Source organism: Nyctereutes procyonoides, unplaced genomic scaffold, assembly GCF_905146905.1.
Source record: "Nyctereutes procyonoides isolate TBG_1078 unplaced genomic scaffold, NYPRO_anot_genome, whole genome shotgun sequence".
NCBI lineage: Eukaryota > Metazoa > Chordata > Mammalia > Carnivora > Canidae > Nyctereutes > Nyctereutes procyonoides.
In genome coordinates, this window is record NW_026575044.1 from 12909418 (window position 1) to 12936563 (window position 27146).

General features: G+C 44.4%; 1 protein-coding gene across 5 annotated transcripts in view; it reads left to right on the forward strand.

Annotated features, from left to right (window-relative positions):
* The window catches only part of NVL (nuclear VCP like), a 97316-nt gene that overhangs the window by 32117 nt on the left and 38053 nt on the right, over positions 1–27146 (forward strand). For all 5 annotated transcript variants that reach the window (XM_055323674.1, XM_055323673.1, XM_055323676.1 and 2 more), the window contains 6 exons: positions 637–901; positions 2453–2671; positions 3583–3687; positions 7782–7844; positions 14548–14667; positions 17548–17647. In XM_055323674.1, the coding sequence (XP_055179649.1) occupies positions 637–901; positions 2453–2671; positions 3583–3687; positions 7782–7844; positions 14548–14667; positions 17548–17647 (872 nt within the window). The remainder of the gene's footprint in view (positions 1–636; positions 902–2452; positions 2672–3582; positions 3688–7781; positions 7845–14547; positions 14668–17547; positions 17648–27146) is intronic.

Here is a 27146-nt window from a genome sequence, read left to right on the forward strand (position 1 = left end):
GCCTTTGGAGCAGCAGAGCAGCCTCAGAGCTCCCAGCCCTTTATCTTGATGGCTTGTAAAGTTCCTCTTCCTGCAGATTGTCTAAGAAGGGCCTTTGAAGAAGGCCTTCTAAGAAGGGCCTGGAGGCCCACATGTCCGTGGCTGGTACCATGGCTCTGCTTCAGGCCAGCAGACTTTCTTGCACAGGGAGTACAGTGAAGCTGCAGAAGGAACTGTCCTAATATAAAATTGGATGTGAAGACGTGTATCAACACAGCTTTTTTTTTTTATAAAGATTTTATTTATTCATGATAGACATAGAGAGAGAGAGAGAGAGAGAAAGATAGGCGCAGAGGCACAGGCAGAGGGAGAAGCAGGCTCCATGCCGGGAGCCTGACATGGGACTCGATCCCGGGACCCCAGGATCGCGCGCTGGGTCAAAGGCAGGTGCCAAACCACTGAGCCAACCAGGGATCCCCCTCAACACAGCTTTTTGTGCTGAATAGAATTCATGGTATACTTGAATCTGGTGGCTTTTATTTCTGGCAGATGTCCATTTAGTCTACTCTCAAAACGGAATTTACCTCAAATAATCAGTAGTTTGTTTCTCCTGGTGGGTCAGGAATCTAAATTTTTTTGCCCCTGTCTTTTCTACAGAATACTTCAAACTTTGTGCAGAAAACTAAGACTTCCAGAAACTTTCCCTTTCCGTCACTTAGCGCACCTAACGCCGGGCTTTGTTGGTGCTGATCTGATGGCGCTCTGCCGAGAGGCAGCTATGTGTGCAGTCAGCAGGGTCCTGATGACGCTGCAGGAGCAGCAGCCCACAGATCCTGAGATGGGAACATTACCCTCCAAAGGAGGCCAGGAAGACCGGGTTGGCACTGAGCCGGCTTCTGAAACACCGGTGCTCTCTGTGCAGGTACTGTAGCCGCTCCTTCACAGGGGATGTGCAGCCGGGGTTGGTGGATGTGAGGTGCATGGTTTTCTGTTTTGCTGGCATTTTATCCATGGAATGATTCTCCGTGACACCTAGAATGTCTATAGTTTCCAAGCTACAAGTTGTTTCACGTTTTTAGCTGATCCTGAATAAATTCATTTTACAACATGGATGATGAAATTGTGGAGCAGGGGTTGGCAAACCATGGGCTGCCTACTCACTGCTTGTTCCTGTGCACTGAAATTACAGGGGAATTAAGGCAGATGCTTAATTCTTTGCTCCGGTATTTGCACATTGCCTCCCTGCTGTCACACTTCCTGGCAGAGTGTGCACGCGGTCCCTGTAGTGACAGCATACAGCCCACAGAGCTTCAGTGTTTACCCTCCAGGCCTGGACAGCTGCTATAGGAGCACTGGGCACTTAGTTCTATTTTCTGGTTACCTTCTGGTTACGTGGACCAGCGTGGTCTACGGGCATACTTGTATCCGTGAGCTTGCTTGCATGCGGCTCTGTTGACAGCCCACGTCAGTCCAAGGTCGGCGCTACAGCTGTGAGCTTGGTGCTTCATGAAAACTCAACACGTTTTTGTAGCACTTTATGGTTTGCATAGGGGCTTCGTATGGCTTCGTAATCAAAGGAGCTCAGTGTGAGAGACTATGGCTTGTACAGGTCACATGGCCTCTGCTTTCCAGAGCAGGCATCCAGTCTTTGGTTTTAAATGTCTTCCTTCCTTGCTGATTGCGAACCACAGTCCTATCTGTTAACATTAACAGTAAGCATAGTCCTTATATAATGCTGTACATATGTTAGGATATTAGGAATTGAATTACACAGAGTTACTTTTCACTCGTTCTTTTATATTGTTCACGAAGCAAGAAGTCTGCCTTTGAGGCTCAAGATTCAGGGTAGTACTAGGAAACTGGCCTTCTTCTGTGTGCTGAATAGACTACCGTGAATTCACCATGCCGTGAATTATATTGCCACCAGAGTCACTTTATTTTCATTTCCTCAAAATTCAGCTGCTTTTCTATTATTTATAAGTGAAAAATGGGAATCCGTGGCTGTGGGAATGAACATTATTAGCTGCTGATATCGGCCCGGCTAGCTGTGGTGTGGCATGCGAAAGTCATCCTCCTGCATTCCATTAGTCCATGGACCTTCCCCGACCCAAGTCGGATGGTCTCGGCAGAGTAAAATAAATGACTGTGTCAGTGGAGAAAGTTGTTAAAACACACAAAAGCTCTATAGCTTAAAGAAATATTGCAGGGCAGCCCCGGTGGTGCAGCGGTTTAGCGCCGCCTGCAGCCCGGGGCGTGATCCTGGAGGCCCGGGATCGAGTCCCACGTTGGGCTCCCTGCATGAAGCCCGCTTCTCCCTCTGCCTGTCTCTCTCTCTCTCTCTCTCTCTCTCTAAATGAATAAATAAATCTTTTAAAAAAAAAAAAGAAATATTGCAGTAATAATTTTTAAAAGTACGAAATAACTTTTTCAGCAACCTTGGTAGTTTTTACTTTCCCCTCCTTTCTCCCCTCAGGATGAATTGCAGTGGCTGCTGGAGTTGCTGAGAAGCCAGGATCCACTGTCTGAGGAGCAGCTGCAGGGACTATGCATTGAATGGAATGATTTCACTGTTGCCCTGTCCTCAGTGCAGCCCTCTGCCAAGAGGGAAGGCTTTGTCACCGTCCCCAGTGTGACCTGGGCAGATATTGGCGCACTGGAAGATATCAGGGAGGAGCTCACCATGGCGATACTGGTAGGTGTGTCTGCCTGCGCTGTGGCCCAGTGCCCGGGTGTGCATACAAGGCTGCATATCTAAATGAGCTTGACCGTAGGCTTTCTTCCATGTGTCCTGGTGGATTCTCACGAAGCCTCCAGTGGTGATTTTTTCATTCTTCTGACATCTGTTTTAGACTTATTCTTTTTTTTTTTTTTTAATATTTTATTTATTTATATATGAGAGACACACACACATAGAGAGGCAGAGACACAGGCAGAGGGCAAAGCAGGCTCCATGCAGGGAGCCCAATATGGAACTCGATCCTGGAACTCCAGGATCCCGCCCTGGGCTGAAGGCAGATGCTTAACCGCTGAGCCACCCAGGCTTCCCTTTTAGACTTATTCTTATGGCTGTGCTTGAATTCTGTGAACATTAAAAAAAATATATATATATAGGTTTCAACCAAGAGCTGACAATTTGAGAAATATTTTCTTAACTGACACTCATTCAGGTCAAAGCAGTTTAGTGCCCATGAAACTGTGGATTGATTTTCATCCATGCTAACTTTTCCACTTTCCTGAGCATTCTGGTTTGTTACTGAAGTACAATCCACTTAAATATGCAGAGCTGCTAAAAGCGTAGAGGGGGCAGTGTCTGGCTCCTGACCCCGCAGGGCAGTGCTGCTTCTGATCCCCCAGGACGGCACCGTCTGAAGCTTTAGACCCTAAAGTTTAGGTAGCTTTAAAAAAAATCTTGATTTTAAGATGCTGAAGTGTTGTGTTTTTATGTTTAAAATGTTTCCAGAACTCATGCTTAAGTGTAAATTCCTCAGGAGCAAGGACTCCAGTGCTTACCACCAGATGCCCCATGCTGGTCAGTAGCATGCATCTGGAGATACGTGATAGAATACACATTGTAATGACCAGTGTGAGTGTTGTGCTCTACAGGCACCCGTGCGAAGCCCCGAGCAGTTCAGAGCGCTTGGATTGATGACTCCAGCTGGGGTCCTCCTGGCTGGCCCCCCTGGCTGCGGGAAAACGCTCCTGGCAAAGGTACGGTGTGAGTGTGGCCGCACGTGTTTCCTTTCGTGCTTTCAGGGAGTAGAGTAGGGATTTAATCTCCATCGTGCAGTGAGCGGGTTTTATGTAATGTCTGTTACAAGATCCTTCTAGCAAGTCTGACAAATTTTCTTCAGGGAAGTTTCTCACTTTAATTATGAAAACCACATTATTGGGAATTTGCAAAAGGAAAAGATTTTTCCATCAGCCATCACCTCATCAGTTTGAACACAGCAGTTACCCCATTTTCTCTTTTTCTGGTTTTTAGTGAGTACAGTTGCGTACTTGTATGTAGCTGACTTAATTTCTTGCTTTCACATAACTTACCACTCATAGGAAATATTTTCCTCTATGTTCCTTATAATTGTCATTTTAAATAATTGTGTTTTTTTCTCAGTAGAAAAAAACAGAGAAGTAAATGGGGGACACACTCCTTGTACCTCTCGCCGCTGACCACTATTTCATTCTGTGGTCAGTCCTTCCAAACGTCCTCTGTATGTGCGTGTCACAATGACACGTATGTGTACCTTTTTTTTTTTTTGTATGCACATGTTTGGGGCAAATAAAAGGTTTTTAAGATGTTTTCCCCGCAAAGCAGTATTCCTTGAACATCTTCCCATGTCAGCATGCATATGTCTCTGTATTTTTATGTCAGGGTAGTACTCGGACCTAACGATATGCTACAGTTTACAGAAATGACCCCCACTGAAACTCTACATCGAATAGTCCTGTACTTAACTTTTTTTTTTTCACCTCAACCGATCATTTTATTACAACACATTCCTAAATAATTTATCAGTAAAAGGAATGCATGTTGTTAAAGCTTTTGACTCATTACCAAATTACATCTGCTCCATCACCAAAGTGCCTTCCAGACAGTATGTATAGATCCTACCCAGTCAGTGTGAGTTAGCGAGAGCCAGTAACACTGCTTTTCATCTCTGACCGTCTGGGAGGCAAAAGTGGTGTCTTACACTATTTAATTCACATTTTAAAAATCACCAGTGGGCTTGTCAAACAGTATATTTATTGGCTGTTTTTCTTGATGAAGTGATTATTCATATCCTTTGCCTATTTTTCCATTGACGTGCATATGATTTTTATAATCATTCTTCATGTATTAAAGTCTGTTACATTTGTGTTTATCAGTTTATTTTGGCACTTTTGACTATTCATATTTTTGACATATTTCCTTTTTGTGGGTTTTCATATTCATGTGGGCAAATTTCTCAGTCTATGACTTTTTTTTTCCTTTGGAGTCATACATATTAGAACCCTCTCCTATACGTTTTATTGTCATTTTTAGTGTCTGTATAATGTTTCATCTATAATTTACTTAGCTTTTCAGCTTTTAAAAATATTTGAATGACTCATAAATAGGAAATTAAAATTAGTAAGTGCCACAGTAGCCACATAATTTGTGAGTGCTTAGTAAATATCAGATATCCACATATTAAATAATATATAGGTGAAGTATTCCAAACTTATTTCTACTGGTACTACTAAATTTCCTTGCTCGATGCTCCCAGTACTCTTACACGGCATGGCTGTACAGGGGCGTGGGAACCACTGGGGGGGGGTGCAGAGGGCACCACAGTTGTTCCGTGCTTCTCAAACGACACAGCCAGAAAAAAGGTCCAGCCTGTGAACATGTAAATTCACCAGGTGGTACCTGTCCCTGGCCTGGGTGCCTTGTCATGTTTGTTTTTTTTAAATTAGTTAGATCTGCCTGTGAGTAGCCCTGCCCATGGCAGAAAGACAGCTTGGGTTCTTAGAAATCCATAGACAATGTTAAATCATGGACCAGATTTCCTCTTTGCTCAGCCCTGTGGCACTTGTCTGTGTGGTCACTTTCTGACATCTGCCCACCCAGAGCAAAGAATCTCACCCAGGACTCCGTGGGTGGACTTAAGGTTCACTGGGTCTGTGAGCCCAGGCAGTATCTGTACGGCCGGGAGGGTTTGCAACTGTGTTCAGGTTCTCCAGGAGGTACATACCTGGAAATCTTGAAACAGTAGAAAGTGTCCTTGAACGGCAAAAGCAAAATGTTATTACAGGAAAGTCGTAGAACCATGTACTAGTTGGAACTTAGGAACCTGGACTTGGTCATAAAATGAAGGTTTGGGATAATCTTGGTGATTTTGTTAACTCAGGAACACAGTAAGATAATAAGATGTTTCTAAACACTGGTCCATAGAGAGTATGTGAGTAGCATAAAAGCGAAGGCATGTGATGTCTGGCTCCAGCACACTGCAAGCTGATGATGAATGAGGATAAGTCAGCGAGTGACCTGGAACGCTGGCATGGAAGCCAACAGCTCCTGACACTACGCAGGCAGCTCACAGAGATGTCCATGAAGAAAACATAAACTGTGACTTGACTTAGGAGACAAGATTTCCAATAGTTTCAGAAACTCCTGGGGGCTTTAGTGGGTTAAATCTAGTAATCTGGCACCTGGAAGCTGAAAACCTAGTGCGGACGCATCAGACTTCATTAGATATGGACTTGACTCTCCTCTTCATGTGGTGTTGTATGGAAAGCAGGGCAATGATTGAGCGACGTGGGCTACCCACGGGCCTAGCACTTGCTCCATCACAGAGCTCACAGGCATTCGCTCTTGCAGCAGTACTGACCCACTGATGTCCTCTGTGCTGGCAGTGGTTTGGGGTGAACGGGGCATCTCCTCTAGTGGGGTTTACTGTCCATCTGGAAGGGACAGGCAGGAGAAGAATGAAACAGAAGCCTTGAAAGGCTGAGAGGGTGGGTGGACTGTTTTAGATAGTGATGCTCAAGGGATGCCGACATTTAGCAGTATCCTGAGGGATGAGCCAGCCACCTGAAGCAGCAGGGAAAGAAGGGGAAGGCTCTTCCAGGCAGAGGGTATGGCCGTTGCAGAATCCCTGAGGTGGATAGGGCTTGGTGAGTTCGAGATCAAGAGAAAGCTGGTGGCTGGACTGAGGGAAAACTGCCCTGTCCCAAATGACCAGCTTATGAGCTGCAGTAAATATTCCACCTTGTACTCACAGATGAATGGGAATCCTAGGGAAACCATATGGTGGGCATTTTTACAAGCGTGCTGGGTGTGCTGTGAGAACGAGTCAGAGGAAAGCAAGGTGGAGAGGAAACCAGCCAGGGTCTGTCCACCGTGCTTTGGTTTGTGGGTTGTTTTTTTTTTTTTTTTTTTTTTTTGCCTGTCCAGGCAGGGTATGAGGCAGTCTGCGCAGGAGGTGCATGAGGAGAAGAGTGGTGGACTTGTACATTCTGGCATCAGAGCAAACAGGGCTTGTGGATGGACTGGACCATATGACAAGGCAAAGGGTCAGGGGGACTCCGTGGCTTTGGTCTAAAAGCTGCCTTAGTTGGAGGCATGGAGTGTGGAGGGAGTTGGTGAGGCATCCTGCTCTGGAAATGACGGATTTGAGATGTGAGTTCAATGTGGAGGGAGATGCCGAGCAATTTGCTGGGTATAGATCTGGAGCTCTGAGGTCACGCTCCCAGGAGCAGAGGTCCTGGTCCTCGTGGAGCTCTGGGTGATTTTGCTCAGGTTTGGTCTCTGCGTTCTGGTGATCTCTGTCAGGTTCTTATACACGTGTAACTGTATGTCTCTCCTTTGTGCTTCTCTTGGGCTTTGAGCCATACTGTTTAATTGTTATTAAAAATAATCTGGAAACACTGACCCTTGGTCAACATGGATACTGATGTTTTTGAATTTGGGTTCACATGCGAATGATTGCTTTCACTGGGCGAGATGTGCTTGGATGCAGAGATAATGGTTTCACTCGAATTCCAACCTGGGGCTAGGAATGTGCAAACTCGCTACATAAGCAAGTTTATGGAAACAACCCTGGCATAAATGTTCCTGTTGTTTCTGATTTCTAGTCTGTCTGAGTGATTCTTAGAAAGTTTTAGGTGAACATTCCATTGATTTTTTTTTTTTTTTTACCCATCTGTGTCCTGCATCTAATCAGGAAAACACAGCTGTAAAGGAGGGGAAAATAGCATAAGCTGCGAAAGCCCCCGCGCTGTCACAAATGAGTTACTTGGTTCTGTGTTTGTCTGATCTGTGTCCTTTGGTCTTCTCTCCTCAGGCTGTTGCAAATGAGTCTGGCCTGAACTTCATATCTGTCAAGGGCCCCGAGTTGCTGAACATGGTAAGTCTCCGTGGCATCAGCTCCGCGTGTGGGTTAGGAGACTGGTGGCCACTCCAGGGACGGGCGGAGCGTCCTCGGCCCTGGAAATGGACACGGCATTTTGATGAAATCTCCACTGTAAGCATGGAGACGTTAGCTGTCTCTGCTGTACCGAGCATGTAACTGTTATCCTCAGTCTTCAGCACTGAGCCTCCGTTTTCTCAGCTGCAAAATGGAAATAACCAAACGGCTGACATTTTAAAGTATGTGCTCCACGCCTAGTACTTGTCACATGTTGGACACACAGTTTTGAGCTGTATGGGTTTGAGCTGCCCACTTAGTGTGGAGACTTTTCGATAAATACAGTTCTGTCAGTGTGTTTTCCTTAGGATTTTCTGAATAATATTTTCTTCTCTTGCTAACTTTATGATAAGAATTCAGTGTGTGATATATGGAACCTATGAATAGGGGCCAGTCGACTGTTTTTGTTGTCCGTAGGGCTTCTGAAGGCTAACAGCAGGCTGTTAGTGGTTAAATTTGGAGGGAGTTGAAAGTTAAATGTGGATTTTCCATGGTGATCGGGGGAAGGGGGTTGACGCCCCAAATCCTGCATTGTTCAGTGGTCAACTATATTATTCTTCAACAACCCCGTGAGATACGAGTTATTATTTCCTGATTCCGGATTTCTGAACAAGGAATTGCACTCTACAGGCAGTACACACCTTGGCCAAAGTCTGAGGGCTAAGGCTGGAGCTGGGTTTTATGACTGCTGGTTGGGTTGCCTTGTCCTGCTGTCCAGTGGCTCAAATGACCTAAGGAGTTGTTTTTTTTTAACTGGTGTGGAGCCTGACATGGGGCTGGAACTCACGACCCTGAGATCAAGACCTGAGGCAAGATCAGAGTCAGATGCTCACCTGACTGAGCCACCCAGGTTGCCCCTTAAATGGCTCAAGTTTTGATAAATAAAAGTACTTTGGGGGAAAAATAGTACATACTATTATAGTAGTAACTTCTTTCTGTATTTAGCAGTTTATATAGTGTCTCAAATTTAAGAGATTTTGAGTATCTTATTATTTCTTCATCCCTGTGAGGAGTAAAAGGGCCACTCTGTCATGTAGTAAAACAAAGAAGTGTCCTATCGTTTGTTTTAAAAGGCCTTTTAGGGCAGCCCTGGTGGCTTAGCGCTTTAGTGCCACCATCAGCGCGGGGTGTGATCCTGGAGACCCAGGATCAAGTCCCACATTGGGCTCCCTGCAGGAAGCCTGCTTCTCCCTCTGCCTGTGTCTCTGCCTCTCTCTAATTCTCATTAATAAATAAATAAAATCTTATAAGAAATAAATAAAAATAAAATATCTAAAAAGACCTTTTAAGTTTATCCCTTACCAGTTATGTGTTTCCTGTTGTATGTGTTACTTTCCTCCTAATGTAAGGATTCACATTTAAGCATTTCCTGTGGGCTTTCTACTTACGTCTATACTTCTGATGTGGTTGATTTCTGTGTTCTGGCAGACGATGTATCAGAAGTGAACTGTGCAGGAAGAGGATTGACAGGGGTTGAGGCTGGGAAAGAGTTCTGTGAGCAGTGAAGGGCTGTAATCTCCAGAACAGCAGAGAACTGTTAACTTTATTTTGTTAACTTTATTATGATATTAAGTATCCCAAGCATATAAGAAGTTACAAAGAGTAAGGTAATGAACCTTCTTGTATCTGCCACCCAGCTTTAAAAATGACACAAAACCAAGAGGCTTGAAGCCCCCTGCAGACCTTTCCTAAGCATGACCCCATTCTCTCTCCTGTAGAATTTACCATAATCCCAAATTTGGTGTTTATTAATTCCATTAATTTCCTCATTTACTGTATGTGTGTTTATCCCTCAACAACCTATGGTATTATTGTACATGTTTCAGAAATGGTTAAGGGACCACTGGAAATTTGCATACTTACTGGTTATTTAATGTTAAGAAAATAAGTTTGAAGGGAAGTTGTGAACTTAGGAATGCAGATGAAGAGCATGCATCCCAGTGAGCACACAGTGAGGTAGGCAAGTCTGGAGTCCATGTATTGCACACCTGAAACCAATATGACACTATATGTTAACTGTACCAGGATTAAAATTTAAAAAACAAAAATTAGTTTTGAGTGTGATGATGTGTAATTATGTCAAAAACCATCGTTTTTTAGAGATAGTGAAATACTTACACATCCAATATGGTGTCTGGGTTCTCCTTCAAAATGCCAAGAAAGGAAAGCAGAGAGACTGTGGATGAAGCGAGGTTGGTCAGGAATTGAGCTGATGATGATTGAAGCTGGGTGATGGGCATACTTGAGACTCTGTACTTAGGCCTACTCTTCTTATGTTTGGAAATCTTAAACAGTAAAGCAAAAAAAAAAAAAAAACCCACTTTATGTTAGTGGTACGTGTACTCTTGTAACTTGGTTTTATTGTTATTTTTGTTGAACATTATAATTATTTCAGAATTCCTGAACCCAATTCCAATGGGGGGAGAGGTTCTCCCAAAACCATCAGGCAATCTGAGAAATGGCGAGGTGTCCAAGAACTGGACTCAGTTCAACCCCATTCTGTAGTCTGCCTGGACACAGCAGCAGATTCCATGGGTTAGGGGCTCAGTCCTGCGGGCATGTCCTCTGCCCTCTGCTGCAGCCACCAGGCTCAGGCTGTCACCTGTGTTCCTGACCCACCTGCTGTAGTGGAGGTTCCAACAACTCTCCGCAGTTTCTTTTAATTTGCTAGAGCAGCTTGCAGAACTCAGGAAAATAACATGTGTTTATTGGAGTATATGATAAAGGTTAAGAATAAACAGCCACATGAAGAGACACAGAGAGCAAAGTCCCAAACAGGAGCCTTGTGGGCTCGGGCTCTGGCTCCAGGGCATGTGGGAGCAGATAGGCTCCCCAGGCAGAGAAGGACTAAAACTATCCTCTTGGGTTTTTATGGAGGTTGGATGACATAGTCCTAATTGGTTGAGTCATTAACCATTGGCTGGTTGAGTCACGTCCCAGGAGGTGGGAAGTGAGGAAACCTGGGAGTTCAGGCCTCTGACCACACATCCTCTGGCAGCCAGCCCCGCCCTTGGGTGGGGTCCAGATTCATCCTTATTAGCAAGATCTTGGTTCATGGTTGTGGCTCTGACGGTTCTCAGAAACCGGGTGACTATCAGGTATATCTGAGGAATATACTTGGTCATCTGAACGACCAAATAAATACTTCTTCTGAATCATTGTATCACAGGTGTTCTCTTTGTTGATGTTTGCCTTTCGCACATCAGTCTTCTGAGTGGTACTCCACCGAATGAATGTAACCACACTTTTTAAAACTCTGTTTCTGGGGATCCCTGGTGGCTCAGCGGTTTAGTGCCTGCCTTTGGCCCAGGGTGTGATCCTGGAGTCCCGGGATTGAGTCCCATATCAGGCTCCTTACATGGAGCCTGCGTCTCCCTCTGCCTGTGTCTCTGCCCCTCTGTCTCTCTGTGTCTCTCATGAATAAATAAATAAAATCTTTTAAAAATATAAATAAATAAAAATAAAAACTCCGTTTCTTTCTTGACGAATGTTTAAGTTGAACATTATATACGCACATCCTTACATACATCTAGGTGCTTATTTCCTCTACGGTATGTACTTGGAGGAGAATTGCTGTCTCTTGTCCCAGGGCTGTTGTTGCTGGGTTACACCTCCCCCAGCTGTGAACGAGGGTCCTTCCTTACATTCTCACCAGCGCTGGCACCGTCAGATCACTACTTTTCTGGGGAGTGCTAGCATTCATCTCACTGCAGAGCCCTGGCATTCATCTCACCACGATCAGATTTGTCTTCTTGGGGGAGGTATGGGAAGAGATCTGTAGCAGAGTCCCAATGATGGGGTGGGGTAGGGAGAGAGGTGGAGTGATCTACTGAGGAAGATTGACTTCTCTGGCTTAGAAAATGTGTTTGGTTGAGGGCATCTCTGACTCCATCTGGAATGGATGTGAGTCTGGAGTGCTGGGGAGATTTGGGGTGGCACCTGAAACCCTGGGGATGGACACAGTCTGCTAGGGAGAGTAAACTGAGGAGCAAGGCTCCCAGGGGCTACGGGACAAGGAAGGGAAATCTGGCAAAGCAGGCTGGTCTTTGAAGGGGGAGGACAACTTCTTCAATCTTGTCAATGTAAGGAGACCCGGTACAAGGAATAGAAAGTAGAACCTAGGGTTTGGCAACTGGAAGGTCATTAATGACTTTAGGGAGAATATTTTCAATAATTGTGTTGGCAAAAGCCAGATTATCAAGGTTGAAAACTGAATGGCGGACAAGGAATTAGAAGGGGTGCTTGGGTGGCTCAGTGGGTTAAGTGTCTGACTCTTGGTTTTATTTCGGGTGGTGATCTCAGGGTCCTGAGATTGAGCCCTGTGTCTGCTCAGCACAGCAGGGAATCTGCTGGAGATTCTCTGTCGGCCCCTCCCTGCCCCCCGACCTCCCACCCCACATGAACATACACTCTCTCCCTTTCTCTTTAAATTAAATCAATTTTTTTTTTTTAAATAAGGAATTAGGGTGCCTGGGTGGTTCAGTGGCTAAAGCATCTGCCTTCAGCTCAGGTCATGATCTCAGGGTCCTGGGATCCAGCCCCATGTCGGGCTCCCTGCTCAGCGGGGAGTCTGCTTCTCCCTCTCCCTTTGCCCCCGACTTGTGCTCACTCTCCCCCCCATAAATCAATCAATCAATCAATCTTTACCAAAAAAATAAGAAGTTAGAAATGATAGGTATAGGCTCCTTACTTGAAATATTTCTCTTTTTTTCTTACTTACTTATTTATTTATTTATGATAGAAAGAGAGAGGCAGAGACACAAGAGGAGGGAGAAGCAGGCTCCATGCCAGGAGCCTGACACAGGACTCGATCCCGGGACTCGATCCCAGGACTCCAGGATCGCGCCCTGGGCCAAAGGCAGGCGCTAAACCTCTGAGCCACCCAGGGATCCCTTGAAATATTTCTTAAAGGCCAAGATAGTGGGATTTTTTGTTGTTGTTCACTTATTTTAATCATTTTTGCCTTTGTTAAGATTAATTGACTTTTAATCTGTCCTTTTTTTCTTTTTTAAAGATTTGATTTATTTATTCACGAGAGACACAGAGAGAGAGCGGCAGAGACACAGGCAGAGGGAGAAGCAGGCTCCATGCAGGGAGCCTTACAGGTCTCCAGGATCATGCCCTGGGCGGAAGTCAGCGCTAAACTCCTGAGCCACCCGGGCTGCCCATAATCTGTCCTTTTGAAACTTTAGGTTTACCTTCCCCTAAATTAAGTTTTCCTTTACTTGGTCGTTTTGGTTGCCAGATCCATAGTCCTGGTGCCATACTGACTGTTCCCATCTGTCCTTGTTGGAGACTTTGCCTCTGCCAACGCACTGTTAGGTTTTGGGTTTGTTTGGGTTTTTTTTTTTTAGTATCTACTGATCATTTTGGCTCAGCATTCCAGATATAACTTTTGCTGACTCGGATTCTTTAGGAAAGCAACCCAGACTCCTGTTACTTCTAACTGTGCGTAGGGTGTGATGATGGAGACGAATGTGAAAGTGGCTTTTGCTTTCCAGGGACTTCTCTCTACAGCACAGTGAAGGCGGGCTAGCTGGAAGCCACAGTAGTAGAGGCACTATAAGGGAGACGGATAGGAAGACAGACCTGTTGGGACCTTCTTGAGTACAGGGAGCATTCGGGGCAGGCTGGAAAACAGTGCAAATATGAGAAATACTGAGATAAGATGGGCCAGGCGTGAGGGAAGGAAAGTCCTGCTTGTGGGAAAGAGTGAAACACTTGAATCACCATCGTCTGTGCTGTGTGTGCCTCGTGCCTGCGTTACTTTATCATAACAGCACAGCAAACACTTTGTGATGCAGTTGATGCCACAAAGAGTTCTCAGATACTGTCTTATTTAGCAATTTTATTATGAAAAAAACTGCTTTTCTTAACCAGTTGGAAATTTTACAACAATTTCTTATACTTGGCCAACAGTGAACCATACTCTCACATGTAACTTCTTGTACTGATTAGTCCTAATGCCATAGCTGCTTGTGAGTTGCTGTATTTCTTAACTGGTATTACTGTTTCATATTTTGATTTAGATTTTACATTTTTACTCATTTAAGTCATCTGTACACTCAACATGGGGCTTGAACTCATGACCCCGAGATTGGGAGTTGCACACTCCCCCACAGAGCCAGCCAGGCACCCCTGATTTAGATTTGAACCTGCATGTGTCCTGAGAAGGCTGTTGGAGACCTCACTGGCTCACCTACCTTCTCTGATGCCATGTGACGAAGTAGCCCTTACATTCTCAACCTGACCGTGTGGAGAACACAGTAGAGCAGCTAATGGCAGTTAAAATATTGTTGGATCCAGGAAAGTTACAGCTGGGTGTCTACCTGCATAAAGCTTAGGAGATCAGTTGTAAAATACAGCAGAGTTGCAGGATCGCTTTTGACCTGGAGACCTTACATTCACTTAGCCTTTGTTTTGTAAATGGGGAAATTTGTAAGCATCACTAATAATCTGATTTTATAAGTCAAACCACAAATTTGTTTTTATGCATCAAAAATGGGTAACTGTCAGCAGTTGCATGTGGTGCAACCTAATACTTCCTGGGTTCTGATACATACGTGTCATTTAAAACTAGTTTTACCATAATTTGGCCCAAACCCCAAGGTTAAACAGTCTCTGTTTTGTTTCTGCATGGCAGTACGTCGGTGAGAGTGAACGTGCAGTGCGCCAGGTGTTCCAGCGAGCCAGGAGCTCCGCACCCTGCGTGATATTCTTTGACGAAGTGGATGCCCTGTGTCCTCGAAGGTCAGACAGGGAGGTAGGTGTTAGTGCCAGAAGCTTTTTGTCGGTTCTTACAGTCATTTCCCAGAACGCTGAGATTCTGATAGTGCAGAAACCTAGTAATTCTAAATGAGGGTCCAAGGATAGCAGTTGTCTCTCAGCCTCTGCATCTTTTTTTGTCTCCACCATACTTGGGTTGCACGCATCTGGGTCACACCTGGCAAGTGACTGGGAATAGGAGTGACAGGACTTCCAGTGGCCCACCTCGTGATCATGACTCTTTTCAGGCAAGTAGGTTCTCGAGACAGGACAGAGTGTGATGTCAGATGGCCTTAGCACTGCCCCTTGTCTTCCCTGAACTCCACTGACATCACTTGGCTGAGTCCCCGGGGGTAGAAATTGTGATCAGTGAGTGTCTGGAAGCGCTGTCAGCCCAGGCACACTCATCTCAGAGTCTACGTCGCAGTGAGGCCTCACTTAAGGAATTTACAACCTTTTAGAAACAGGTAGTAAAGCCTATTGATCAGTACATTCATGGCAAGATGACTAAGCAAGTTATTTTATTTCACTTGTGGTTTATCTTCAGATAGTTGCTCTGTGTGTGCCTGTACGTTGTAAAACATTTATTAAATGCCTCATTTTGCTTCCAATCTCCAGAAGCCTTCCAAAGTCGCAAGAATAAAACTTGACTCATGTCTGTGTGGCCCATATCACAGCGGATATATGTTTCCTCCTCCACGAGTCCTTGCCCACATCCCAAACCTTCCCCAGCCTTGTCTCTGACACTGACATTGGTGGCCAGGGCAGAGGCCCTCCCTTGGTGTCCCTGCTGGCTGCCACATCCTAAATCTGTTGTGGGGATCCAGAGCAGAGCGCTGCCCTTCCCATCCTGCTGGTTGGGGTATGGTAAGCCCTGGACCTGACTCTGTTCTCTCTCCTCTTTGGCTCTGAATAAGCCCTGTGTTTGTCACCAACCCTTTCATGGGTTTGTAGCTTGTCATCACAGAGGGGTTCCTGAGATGTATCCAGGCTGTGGCCCGGGAACCACACTCCTCATTGTGGGCTTCTCTCGCTTTCTTGGCTATTTGCAAACACACCCATCAGTATTTCAGAACACATGCTTTTTTGACATTTTCACAGGAAGGGGATTCTGAAAATATGTTCAAGCAAGCCAGGAGCTGGAACATTCAAATACATTTGAATGTATTCTTTAATTATACAGGTTATACATGAACACATTCTTGTAACAAAATTCAAAAAATACAGTTGAATAGATCGAGTGTGTTTCTTCCCATCTTTCTCCCCGTTGCTGTCCTTGGAGGTGACTGCTGCCAACGTGAAACTGTTCATGTATTTGTTGTTCTAAAACTTTCTCTGTAAACTTAAAAACATTATGATTTTGAGTTGTTTTTTTTTTTAATGTGGTCATTCTTCTTGGTGATTTTCCCATGTACTTAAAAACTTAATTTTTTAACTGTTGCATAAATATGCCACAATCTGGAAGCAGATGTATTTCTTTAATGATTCCACTCTTTTGGACTTTCACATGCTTTCTAGTTGTTTCTCACAAACAAAACTGAAGTAACCTCCTTACACATACTTCTGTGCATATGGAGAGTTTTACAAATGGGGTATCGGTGTACGTGTGTGTGTATTGTGTGTTGAGAGCTAATACTAAATCATTCTTCACAAAAACTACCAGTTACACTGCCCGCTGACCGTGGGGAAATAACTATCTCCTGCACCTTTGTCAGCAGCATGTAGCACCCATTTGTAAAGTTTCGTCACATTTTTTTTAATGTTATTTATTTATGCAAAGACACAGGCAGAGGGAGAAGCAGGCTCTCTGCAGGGAGCCCAGTGCAGGACTTGATCCCAGGATCCTGGGATCACAACCTGAGCCGAAGGCAGATGCTCAACCACTGAGCCACCCAGGTGCCCCTAAATTTTGTCAATTTTATTGGCAAAACATGATACTAAATCTTAGTGTCCCTGATTTCTCTTCAGTGAATTTGTATTTCATCTTCTATAAATTGCCTGATTTGATACTTACACCCTTTTGCTCTGAAAAGTTTGTTTTGATTTATAGGAGCTTTGTGTGTGCCATTGTCCAGTTATGGGTGTTGATGTTGTTTTTCCCAGTCCTTTCACTATCTGTAATCTTTTTATTAATACAGCGTTATAATTTTGGCATAGTAAAACCTGTTCCCACACGGATTCTGAGGTTTTCATCTGCTCAGGGAGCATAGTGTTTGCTTTCTGCCCCGTGTCATGTCTCCTGGGAGTGGTGACTTGCACCAGCTGCTTTCTGGAGAAATCAGTGGGTAAACTCATTACCCCTCTGCCCGTGGACTTTGTGTTGAAAATGGGCAGTAATGACAAATACGCAGACACACCACTTGCCTCGTTTTCTCCAGTGTCCATTTAGAACATTACCTGACCATCCCCCTATCCACCACCTCCCTGGACCTTTTACTTGGGTATTGCCCCAGGATAGCTCTGCTCTGTACCGTGTGCTTCCAGGAGAAGAGGGAAAGCCTCCTGTCCCAGCCCAAAGATCTGGAGCATCTCACATCCTAGGGGCTCTCAACCCGCTGAGCTACACTTGCCTCAGGGGAAATCCAGTGTGGCCAGCAGATCTTTGAATGATTTAGAGGCATGAGACTCAGGTCAGCCAGGCATGCTGAGAGGCCTGGACAGGTGGCCTCTCTGAGCCTCAGCTTCCTTCTGGAACAGGGGATAATAGGATTCCAGGGAATTCCTGATGAGAATGTGTTTTGCACAGCTCCTTGGAAAATGATCGTTACCTCTTGGCAAAAGCTTATTCAAGTTAGCAAATACGTCATTTTGTATGGAAAAACATGGTATGCATATTTCTTCTTACGGGATCTGATGGAGCTATATTTATTTATTGCAGACAGGGGCAAGTGTCCGGGTGGTGAATCAGCTACTTACTGAGATGGATGGTCTGGAAGCACGGCAGCAGGTTTTCATCATGGCGGCCACCAACCGACCAGGTAAGGACTCAGGTCTCCAAACCTTCACCTTTTGAGAACAATGGGATTTATATCCTAGTAACAGAAGATTAGGTTTAGGAAATCCCTTTTTGGCTCATAAGTTGAAATAAAATCTTAGAAAACTTTCCTGGAAGCTCTAGTAAAATGTGGTATTATTGTCGAGGTTTTGTGAGATTGTTTCTGTGTTAGAGCTCAGAAGATGGTCTTGTTGACAGAAAACTCAGAATGTCCACCTTTGACCATACAGGTATTAGCAGAATTGATGTCCTGTGGTTTCTCTCGAGCTTATAGGAAATGAGAACCAGACTCTTCACTGTGACTGAAGGTTGAGGATAGGTTTTCAAGGCTTTATTCTGGCCCCATGTCCGTGCACCTGCATTTAACCTGTCCCTAAGGTTGCTTGTGAGCCTCAGCGCTGCGGGGTTTGGAACAGGCTCAGCACTTCAGGAGTGCTTCACGTGGCTCTTCCTCTTGTTTATTACTCGGTGTCCATGTGAGCCCCTGCGGCTGTGACTGTATCAACTGTATAGGCCAGCCGTTGAGCTGATGAGATCTTTCCTGTCTCATAAGTTACTTTGGCAGGTAGAACTTTGGTAAATTATATACCACCTCATTTTATTTTTTTTATTTTTTATTTTTTTAAAGACTATTCATTTGAGACCGAGAGAGAAACGACCTCATTTTATTTTTTTTTTTATTTTATTTTTTTTTTATTTTAAATTTATTTATTTATGATAGTCACACACAGAGAGAGAGAGAGAGAGGGGCAGAGACAGGCAGAGGGAGAAGCAGGCTCCATGCACCGGGAGCCCAATATGGGATTCGATCCCGGGTCTCCAGGATCGCGCCCTGAGCCAAAGGCAGGCGCCAAACCGCTGCGCCGCCCAGGGATCCCACGACTTCATTTTAAAATGAAAAATTGAAAAATGTGAAGGTTTATACTTAGATGATAGTAAAAGTACTATCTTTGGAATCAGACAGAGTGGGGTTTGAGTCCTGGCTGTGGCACTTTGTCTCTGACCCTTCTCTTTCAACCCCAGCCAGTCTGACTCCAATGGAATACTTTGTGGCTCAGCACTGACACTGACCACATGGAACTGGGGTCAGATCCTGCGAGTCAAGGGGTCCGGCCCCTCCAAGACCGCCCCCCCCACCAGCCCCGATGCCAGTGTGAGTGCTCGTGGGATGTCCGCACTTCTGAACAGCTGGCCGCAGTTGAAGCCGTCAATAATTCACTAGAACCATTAGTGGAATGCAGGAAAGTGTCATACAGTTGGCCCTTAAACACCTCCGGTTTGAGTTATGTGGACTCAGATCTGTATCTACTTAGAAAGGCAGGGTGTGATTCTCTGAAGATTTGAGAAATTTTCCGGGCTTCTTCCAGGACAGCTCTGTGTGTAACCTCATGACTGCTCCTACGTGGTCACTGAAAGTGCTCGTGGCCATGATGATAGTAGACACAGATTTTTCTGGATGAATACAATGCAGTCTGTAAATATATTTTCTCTTCCTAATGATTTCCTTATATATTTTCTCTACTTTGTTATAAGAATCCAGCATATCATACAGAGAACACTCAAAATCTGTGCTAATTGACTACGTTATTGGTGAGGCTTCCAGTCAACAGTAGCTGTAGTAGGTTTTTGGGGAATTGAAAGTTAAATGGAGACTTTTGAGTGGGGGATTCATCGCCCCTTACCCCTGTATTGTTCCCGGGTCACTGTACTTGAAGTTGCAGGACACACACAGGGCCAGGAGGGAGGTTGTGCAGACCTTTGGTGCTCCCTCCCCTTGGAACGAACCCATCCCCCTCCCAGCACCAGTGTGCTCATCAACCAGGAAGCTCTCCTGAGCTTTGCTTCCAGAGCTTCTGTTGAGTTTTCATTAACTGAACTCCTATCTCCTCCCACCCCACCTCACCCCCCACAGCCATCCCCAGAGGTCTGGCTCCAGATTCCAACCTTCTAATCTCAGGGTTGGTCTTTCTGATAACTGGCCCACTGTTGAGTTAGCTTGGGGCCAACCTTGGGCCCTCTCATTAGCGTCACAAAGACTCCCATCCCTCAGGAAATTCCAGGAGTTTTGAAACTTTCTAACAAGAACGAAGAGCAAATGTATTCTCATCTAAGTCAGCGACCTTCAGCATCTCCCCAGGGCTCTTCATCCTGCTCACCGCTGTCTCTTCATCTGAAGAATGAGGAGAGTGATACCCACTTGGCAGGACTGTCGTTCAGGTTAAGTGGTACTGGCTGTGTGTCTCCCAGGGTTTGTGGCAAGTAGCTGTTTGGTGAGTATCATCATGGCCACGAGCACTTTCGGTGACCACGTAGGAGCAGTCATGAGGTTACACACAGAGCTGTCCTGGAAGAAGCCCGGAAAATTTCTCAAATCTGCAGAGAATCACACCCTGCCTTTCTAAGTAGATACAGATTCTGTTTTCAGAAAACACTGTGGTCTGTAACAACTATTCTGCTTCTACTGCCCTCATTGGTTTCGTGTTTGCTTGTTGTAAACACTTTAGCTTACTCTCTGTAGACTAGGAAATAGGTCCTGCAGCATCACTGGGGTTTACCTGAATCCTCTCCCTCCAGACAGCACAGGAGCATTGCCTTTCCTCTGGGTTGTTTTCCGATCTCTATCACCTCTGAATTATTGACAATTGTCCAGATTCTTGGTTGTAAAACCCAGGACTGAGTAGAAGGCTGAGTTTAGCCAGTGGTGAAAACGACAGGAATATGGTACCTGTGTTGTCCCTTCCGGGGTCCCTCATATTGTCTTCCTTTCTCTGCCCCTGCCCCGTCCCTTTATCCCCCAGAGCAGACCCCTCTGCCTTGCCGCCTCCAGAAATCCAGAAGTAGCTGCTCTAGATCTTTCCCCTGTATGTATGCTGCCCTGGGACATTGGTTGACATGTGGCAAATTACTACAATACTTCATGGCTTAAAATCGGCTTTTTTGCTTTGCCCACAGTTTTGTGGGTCAGGGACTCAGAAAGGGTTTGTCTGGGAGGTTCATCTCCGATCCACATGCCATCAGCTGGCATGGCCCAGCCAGAAGACCCCCTTCCCTGGCCAGCTCTGGCATCTCTATCCCCTCCTCCACTCATTATCCCTGTGGTTTCCCATGGGGGTTCCTCATTCTCCTTCTCACGTGACTGACAGGTTCCAAGAGACAGGGGTGGAAGCTGCCACGCGTCCTGAAGGCATTGCACCATCAGTAGACGGTGACAGGGAAGCTCAGATTCAAGAGCACGGTGGGGTGGGGGTGGATGTGAAAAACTCGGGTCACTTGAACTCTGTCCTTTTTTCTGTCCTCACATTCTCTGCTTCATCCAGCACGTTGTAGCCCCATCTTTCCATTTGGTGTTGAAGATCCATCCTGTCGTGTCATGTTCTTTAATTTCTCAGCAGATTCACTCCTTTGTTCATCAAATATTTATATTGGGTTTTTCCCATATGCCTGGCCCTACTGAGCTTTGGGAATTCAAAGGCTAACAGAAAAATTGTTTATGTATATGTGGATTTTGGACTGGGGTGCTTGGGGTAAATGATAAAAGGGTGGGAGGGTAGAAGATGAGTGGTAGTTGGAGAGAGAGAGGCTGAGATATTACAGTCCAGGAAGGCTTCTTTAGAAGTGGTCTGTGAGCACATGGGGCACAGCGGGACGAAAGCATGTGCTCTGGGGGTCCCAGACAGACCAGGTTTGGCCACTCGCCACTCACAAAACCAAAGGCCAGAAATAGGGAGGCAGATGTTGGAGAGACAGGAAAGGAGTTTATTTCCAGGAGGCCAACACTAGGAAGCCCGCAGACCAGCGTCTAAGACGGTCTCCAAAGTGCTGAAAATACCTCCAGGTTTGCCTAAGACAAGTGTGAGGCAAAGGTCGATGGGTCCCTGCAGGTGGGCAGTGGAGGTCAGGACGCTCATTGTCTTGAGGTCAGTCATGGGTGGGGTCTTGCTGGCAGCAGGGCAGTTCCTATTGCTTGAGGGGGTAGTTTCGGTTCCCATCAAGGGATACTCTGCCTTCTGGGTTTATTGCCTGAGTTAAGAGATAAGCTGGAAAGAAGAGCTAATCAGAAAGTACAGACTGGGGGATCCCTGGGTGGCGCAGCGGTTAGCGCCTGCCTTTGGCCCAGGGCACAATCCTGGAGACCCGGGATCGAGTCCCACGTCGGGCTCCCAGTGCATGGAGCCTGCTTCTCCCTCTGACTGTGTCTCTGCCTCTCTCTCTCTCTCTCTCTCTCTCTCTCTCTCTGTGTGTGTGTGTGACTATCATAAATAAATAAAATTTAAAAAAAAAAAGAAAGTACAGACTGAGGTCAGAATGGAGGTGGTTGACATCCTCTTTCACATGAACCCAGAAGATGTGAAAGATGGAGCCATGTAGAGTCTGGGAGGAGAGCGCTGCAGGTAGATTGAGCAGTCAGTGTGAGGATGAGTTGCTATGTTGCAGAACCAGCCCTGAGGCAGGGTGCCTGGAAGAAGACCAGCAGGCATAGGGGAGAAGATAGGGGCCTTGGAGGCCACAGAATGGGGCCTATGGTCTGCTGAGATGGGAAGCTGTGGGGGATTTTGGGTGAGGAAGTGGTACTACCTCTTTTTTCTTAAATATTTCTATTTTTATAAAATACATGATGGGACTTTTGGTTTTTTATTCTGTATTTGGAAATAATTTCAAGTTCGCAGGAAATTATAAAAAGAGTGCACAGGGGTTCCACATACCTAGTTTATCTTCTTATATTTTGTGTAACTGTGGCATGTGCATCAAATCAGGAAACATGTCTGTGTTATGTGTATTTCTGTGCAGTTTAACACAGGTGTGGATCCCTGTAATGACCACAGCAGTCAAGATGAGATCTGTTCCATCAGCACAGAGGTCCCCCTCATGTTGCCCTGGTCAGTAACACCCATGTCTATCCTCTACCTGTGACTCCCATCAGCCACTTACCTGCTGTGTTGCCTACATTGTGTCACTTCAAGAGTTTTATATAAAAGGGATCATAAAGGTCACATAAATGTGACCTTTTAGGATGACTGTGTGTACCTCGCATAATGCCCTTGAGATGGATTCAAATTCTTGGGTGAATCAGCAGTTTGTTCTTGTTTAGTGCTGAGTCCTATGGGAGGGGCACAGTATGACCTTTCTCTCTGAGGGCAACCTTACGGTTTCCATTCTTTGACTCATACACATAAAGCTAATGTGAACATCTGTGTGATGAATAGGTTCTAGTGGACCTAAGATTTGATTTCTCTGGAATAAATGTCTAGGAGCACAGTGGCTAGTCATATGGTAAGTCTGTGTTCAGTTTTTTTAAAGAACTTGTCAAACTTTTTTCCAGAGGGCTGTGCCATGCGACATGTCTATCAGGAATGATATGAGAGACCTAGTTTGTTTGCTTCTTTGCCAGTATTTTGTATTGTCACTGTATCTTATCATATATAGTATATATATGTATATTTAGGATGTATAGTGATATCTTCATGGTTGTAATTTGTATTTCTCCAGTGGCTCATCAGCCATTAGAACATCTTTTCATATGTTATTTGCCATCTTGTAACTTCTATATTCAAGTATCTCTTGTGTCTTCTGCCTATTTTGAAAATTGGACTGCATTTTTTTTTAAGATTTTAGTTTTAAGTAATCTTACCACCCAACATGGGGCTTGAACTCATAGCCCTGAGATCAAGAGCCCCACACTTTACAGACTGAACCAGCCAGGCGCCCCTAGACTGCATTTTTTTTATTACTGAGTTTTGAGAGTTCTTTATATATTCTAGATATGAGTTCTTTGTCAATAGGTGATTTAAAATATTTTGTCTCACTCTGCAGCTTATCTTTTCATCCTCAACAAGAGACTCCATGCATTTTTTTCAATATATTTTTTTAAGTTTTGTTTATTTAAGTAATCTCTACACCCCACATGGGGCTTGAATTTACAACCCAGAGATGGAGTCACATACTCAGAAGACTGAGACAGCTGGGTGCCCCTTCAATGTATTAATGTTTCTTTTTATATATTCTGCTTTGGGGAGCATTTCTAAGAACTTTTTTAGTCTCGTGTCCCAAAAACTGTCTTCAGTGTTTTCTTCTAAAAGTTTTATAGTTTTATATTTTTACACTTAAAATCTGTAATCTATTTGTAGTTAACTTTTATCTGAGGTGTAAAACCTAAGTCTAGGTGTATTTTTCCCCTGTGAGTATCCAATTCCTTCATCATTTTTGAAGACTATCCTTCCTCCATTGAATCACTTTTGCACTTTTGCCAAAAATCAGTTAGCATATACAAACAGTGGGCAATTGGAATTTGAAACTGAAAACACAATAGCATTGCGGCACCTGAGTGGTTTAGTTGTTTAAGCATCTGACTCTTGGTTAGGCTCTGCTCATGATCTCAGAGTTGTGAGATTGAGCACCCTGTGGGACTTCATGCTCAGTGGAGAGTCTACTTCTCCCTCTGCCCGTCCCCCTGCTCTCTCTCTCACTCTCTCTAAAATAAAAATAAATAAATCTTAAACAATACCATTTACATTAGCACTGGAAGGAAGATAGGTATGTCTAGGTGTAAATCTTACAAAACATATGCAAGATATATATGAGCCAGGACACCACAGTCGGCTAAGCCTCTGACTCTTGGTTTGGACTCAGGTCATGATCTTGGATCCTGTGATCAAGCCCCACATTGGGCTTCATGCTCAGCAGTGAATCTGCTTCTCTGCCTCTCTCTCCCTCTCCCCCTCCTCTTGCTCACTCTCTCTCAAATAAATCTTAAAAAGAAAGATCTATATGAGAAGTACAAAACTGACAGAAATCAAAGAAGGTATAAATAAATGGAGAGATAGCCCATGTTCATAAATAGGAAAATGATATTGTCAGGATGTCAAGCTCCCCAACTTGATCTATAGCTTCAAAGTAATCCTAATCACATTCATAGCAGGTTATTTTGTGGATATTGACAAACATCCTAGAGTTTTATGGAGTGGCGAAATACCCAGAATGGCCAACACAGTATTGAAGGAGAACAAAGTTGGAAGATTGATACTACCTGACTTAACTATAAAGCTCCATTAATCCAGACCACATAGCATTGGTATAAGAATAAAAGACATTAAAAAAAAAAAAAAGAGGGATCCCTAGGTGGCGCAGCAGTTTAGCGCCTGCCTTTGGCCCAGGGCGCGATCCTGGAGCCCCAGGATCGAATCCCACGTCGGGCTCCTGGTGCGTGGAGCCTGCTTCTCCCTCTGCCTATGTCTCTGCCTCTCTCTCTCTCTGTGTGTGTGTGACTATCATAAATAAATTTAAAAAAAAACTTTAAAAAAAAAAAGAATAAAAGACATAAATCAATGGAGCAGAACAAAAGTCAGAAATAGACCCTTACAAGTAAGTAAACTGGTTTTTGATAAATGAACAAAAGCAAGTGAGTGGAGAAGGGATAGTTTTTCAACAAATGGTCCTGGAACAACTGGATCCTCACATGCAAAAAAGGAATCTTACCCCTTTTATAAAAACTATCTCAAAATGGGTCATAGACCCAAATGTATAGTACAGAAGAGGAAAACTAAAAGGGAGCAGGAGAAAAATCCAGGTGACCTTGGGCTTGCTGATAATTTGTAGATACAATTCCCAAAGCACAATCCATGAAGGAAGAAAATTGATATGTTGAACTTCATTATGATGAGAAACTTTTCTTCTGTGAAAGACCTGGTTCAGAGAATTAAAAGACACAAAGTAGAAGAAAATATTTGCAGAACACCTATCTGATAAAGGGCAATGGATTGAATATTGTGTCCCCCACCCCAGTTTATTATGTGGAAATCATAACCCCAGATGTCAGGATATAGGAGATAGGCCCTTTGGTAATGAAGTCATGAGGCTGGGCCATCATGAGTGGGATTAGTGCCCTTATAAAAGGAACTCCTATGAGCCTTCTTTCTGGTATGTAGGGACACAATGAGAAGATGGCATAGTCTCTCAGAACCCACCTACATGGGCACCCTGACCTCAGACTTCCAGCCTCCCGAACTGTGAGAAACAAATTTATGTTGTGTGTGATGCCACCCAATCTGTGGTACTTCGTTAAAACAACCTAAGTTGACTAAGACAGGCTCATATCCAAAATATACAAAGAACTCTTAAAAACCCAACAAGAACTCTTAAAAACTCAACAATGAGAAGACAAACAGATATACTAAAGATCTAAGTAAACTCCTCACCAGAGAAGATGTACAGACGGCAAATAAATACATGAAAAGATGTTCAACAATATCATATGTCATCAGAGAAATGCAGATTAAAACAACAGAGATACCAGTGCACCTATTGGGATGTTTGAAATCCAAATATAGACAACACTAAATGTGGACAAGAATATGTAGCAACAGGAACTCTCACTCGTTGCTGGTGGGAATGCAAAATGGTGCAGTCACTTGAAAGACAGTCTGGCAGCTTCTTTAAAAATGAAACGGGCACCTAGCTGGCTTAGTTGGTGGAGTGTGCGACTCTCACTCTCAGGGTTGGGAGTTTGAGCCCCACATTGAGTGTAGAGATGACTTAAAAATAAAATCTTTAAAAAGAAAGAAAAAGAAACATTCTACCATAGAGTCTCTAACTTGTGATTGTTTATTTCTTCCTTTAGTCCTGTCAGGTTTGCTGCATACATTTTGCAGTTCTGTTGTGCCTACTCCGTTAGAATTATCCTCTCAGCGGTCTGATCTTTATATCATTGTTATGTCCTTCTTGGTCCTTGACTGTTCTTCTCCTCTTAAGTGTACTTTATCTGCTATTAGTATAGCCATTTGTGATCTCTTTTAATTAACGTTTCTATGGTATGTCTTTTCTCTCCATTTACTTTGAACCTATTGATGTCACTACATGTGAGGTGAGTTTCTTATAACCAGCACATAAGGTAATTTTAAAATTCACTCTGCCAAATTCTGCCTTTTAATTGGTGTATTTGCACCATTTACACTTAGTGTACATTTTTACTCTTCCCATAGTTTTTTCTTTTCTGATGTTCCTAATTTTCTTTTATCATTTCCTTTTTGTTTCAGGAACTTCCTCGAGCTATTCTTTTAGTTAGGTTCAGCTTGTATCAAATTTTCTTGGTTTCCATTTCCCTGAGAATGTCTTGATTTCAGGTCCTTCCTTGAAGCCTGTCTCTGCTAGATAGGGAGTTCTGGGTCGATAGATCTTGTCTGTCAGTACCTGAGAATTATGCCATGTTCTGCCAGCACTCGTGGTTTCTGAACACAGACCTGCTTTGTTTGATTGTCTTAACTGTGCACAGAGGGTGTGGCTGCACTCTGCTTTTATTTATTTTTATTTTTTAAAGATTTTATTTATTAGCCAAGTGGTGGGGAGAAGCAGAGGGAGAGAGAGAAGCCCAAGCAGCCTCCATGCCCAACACAGGCTCGATCCCACAGCCCTGTGGTCATGCCCTGAGCCTAAATCAACACTTGGGCACTGAATGGACTGAACCACCCAGGCACCCTTCAAACACTTTT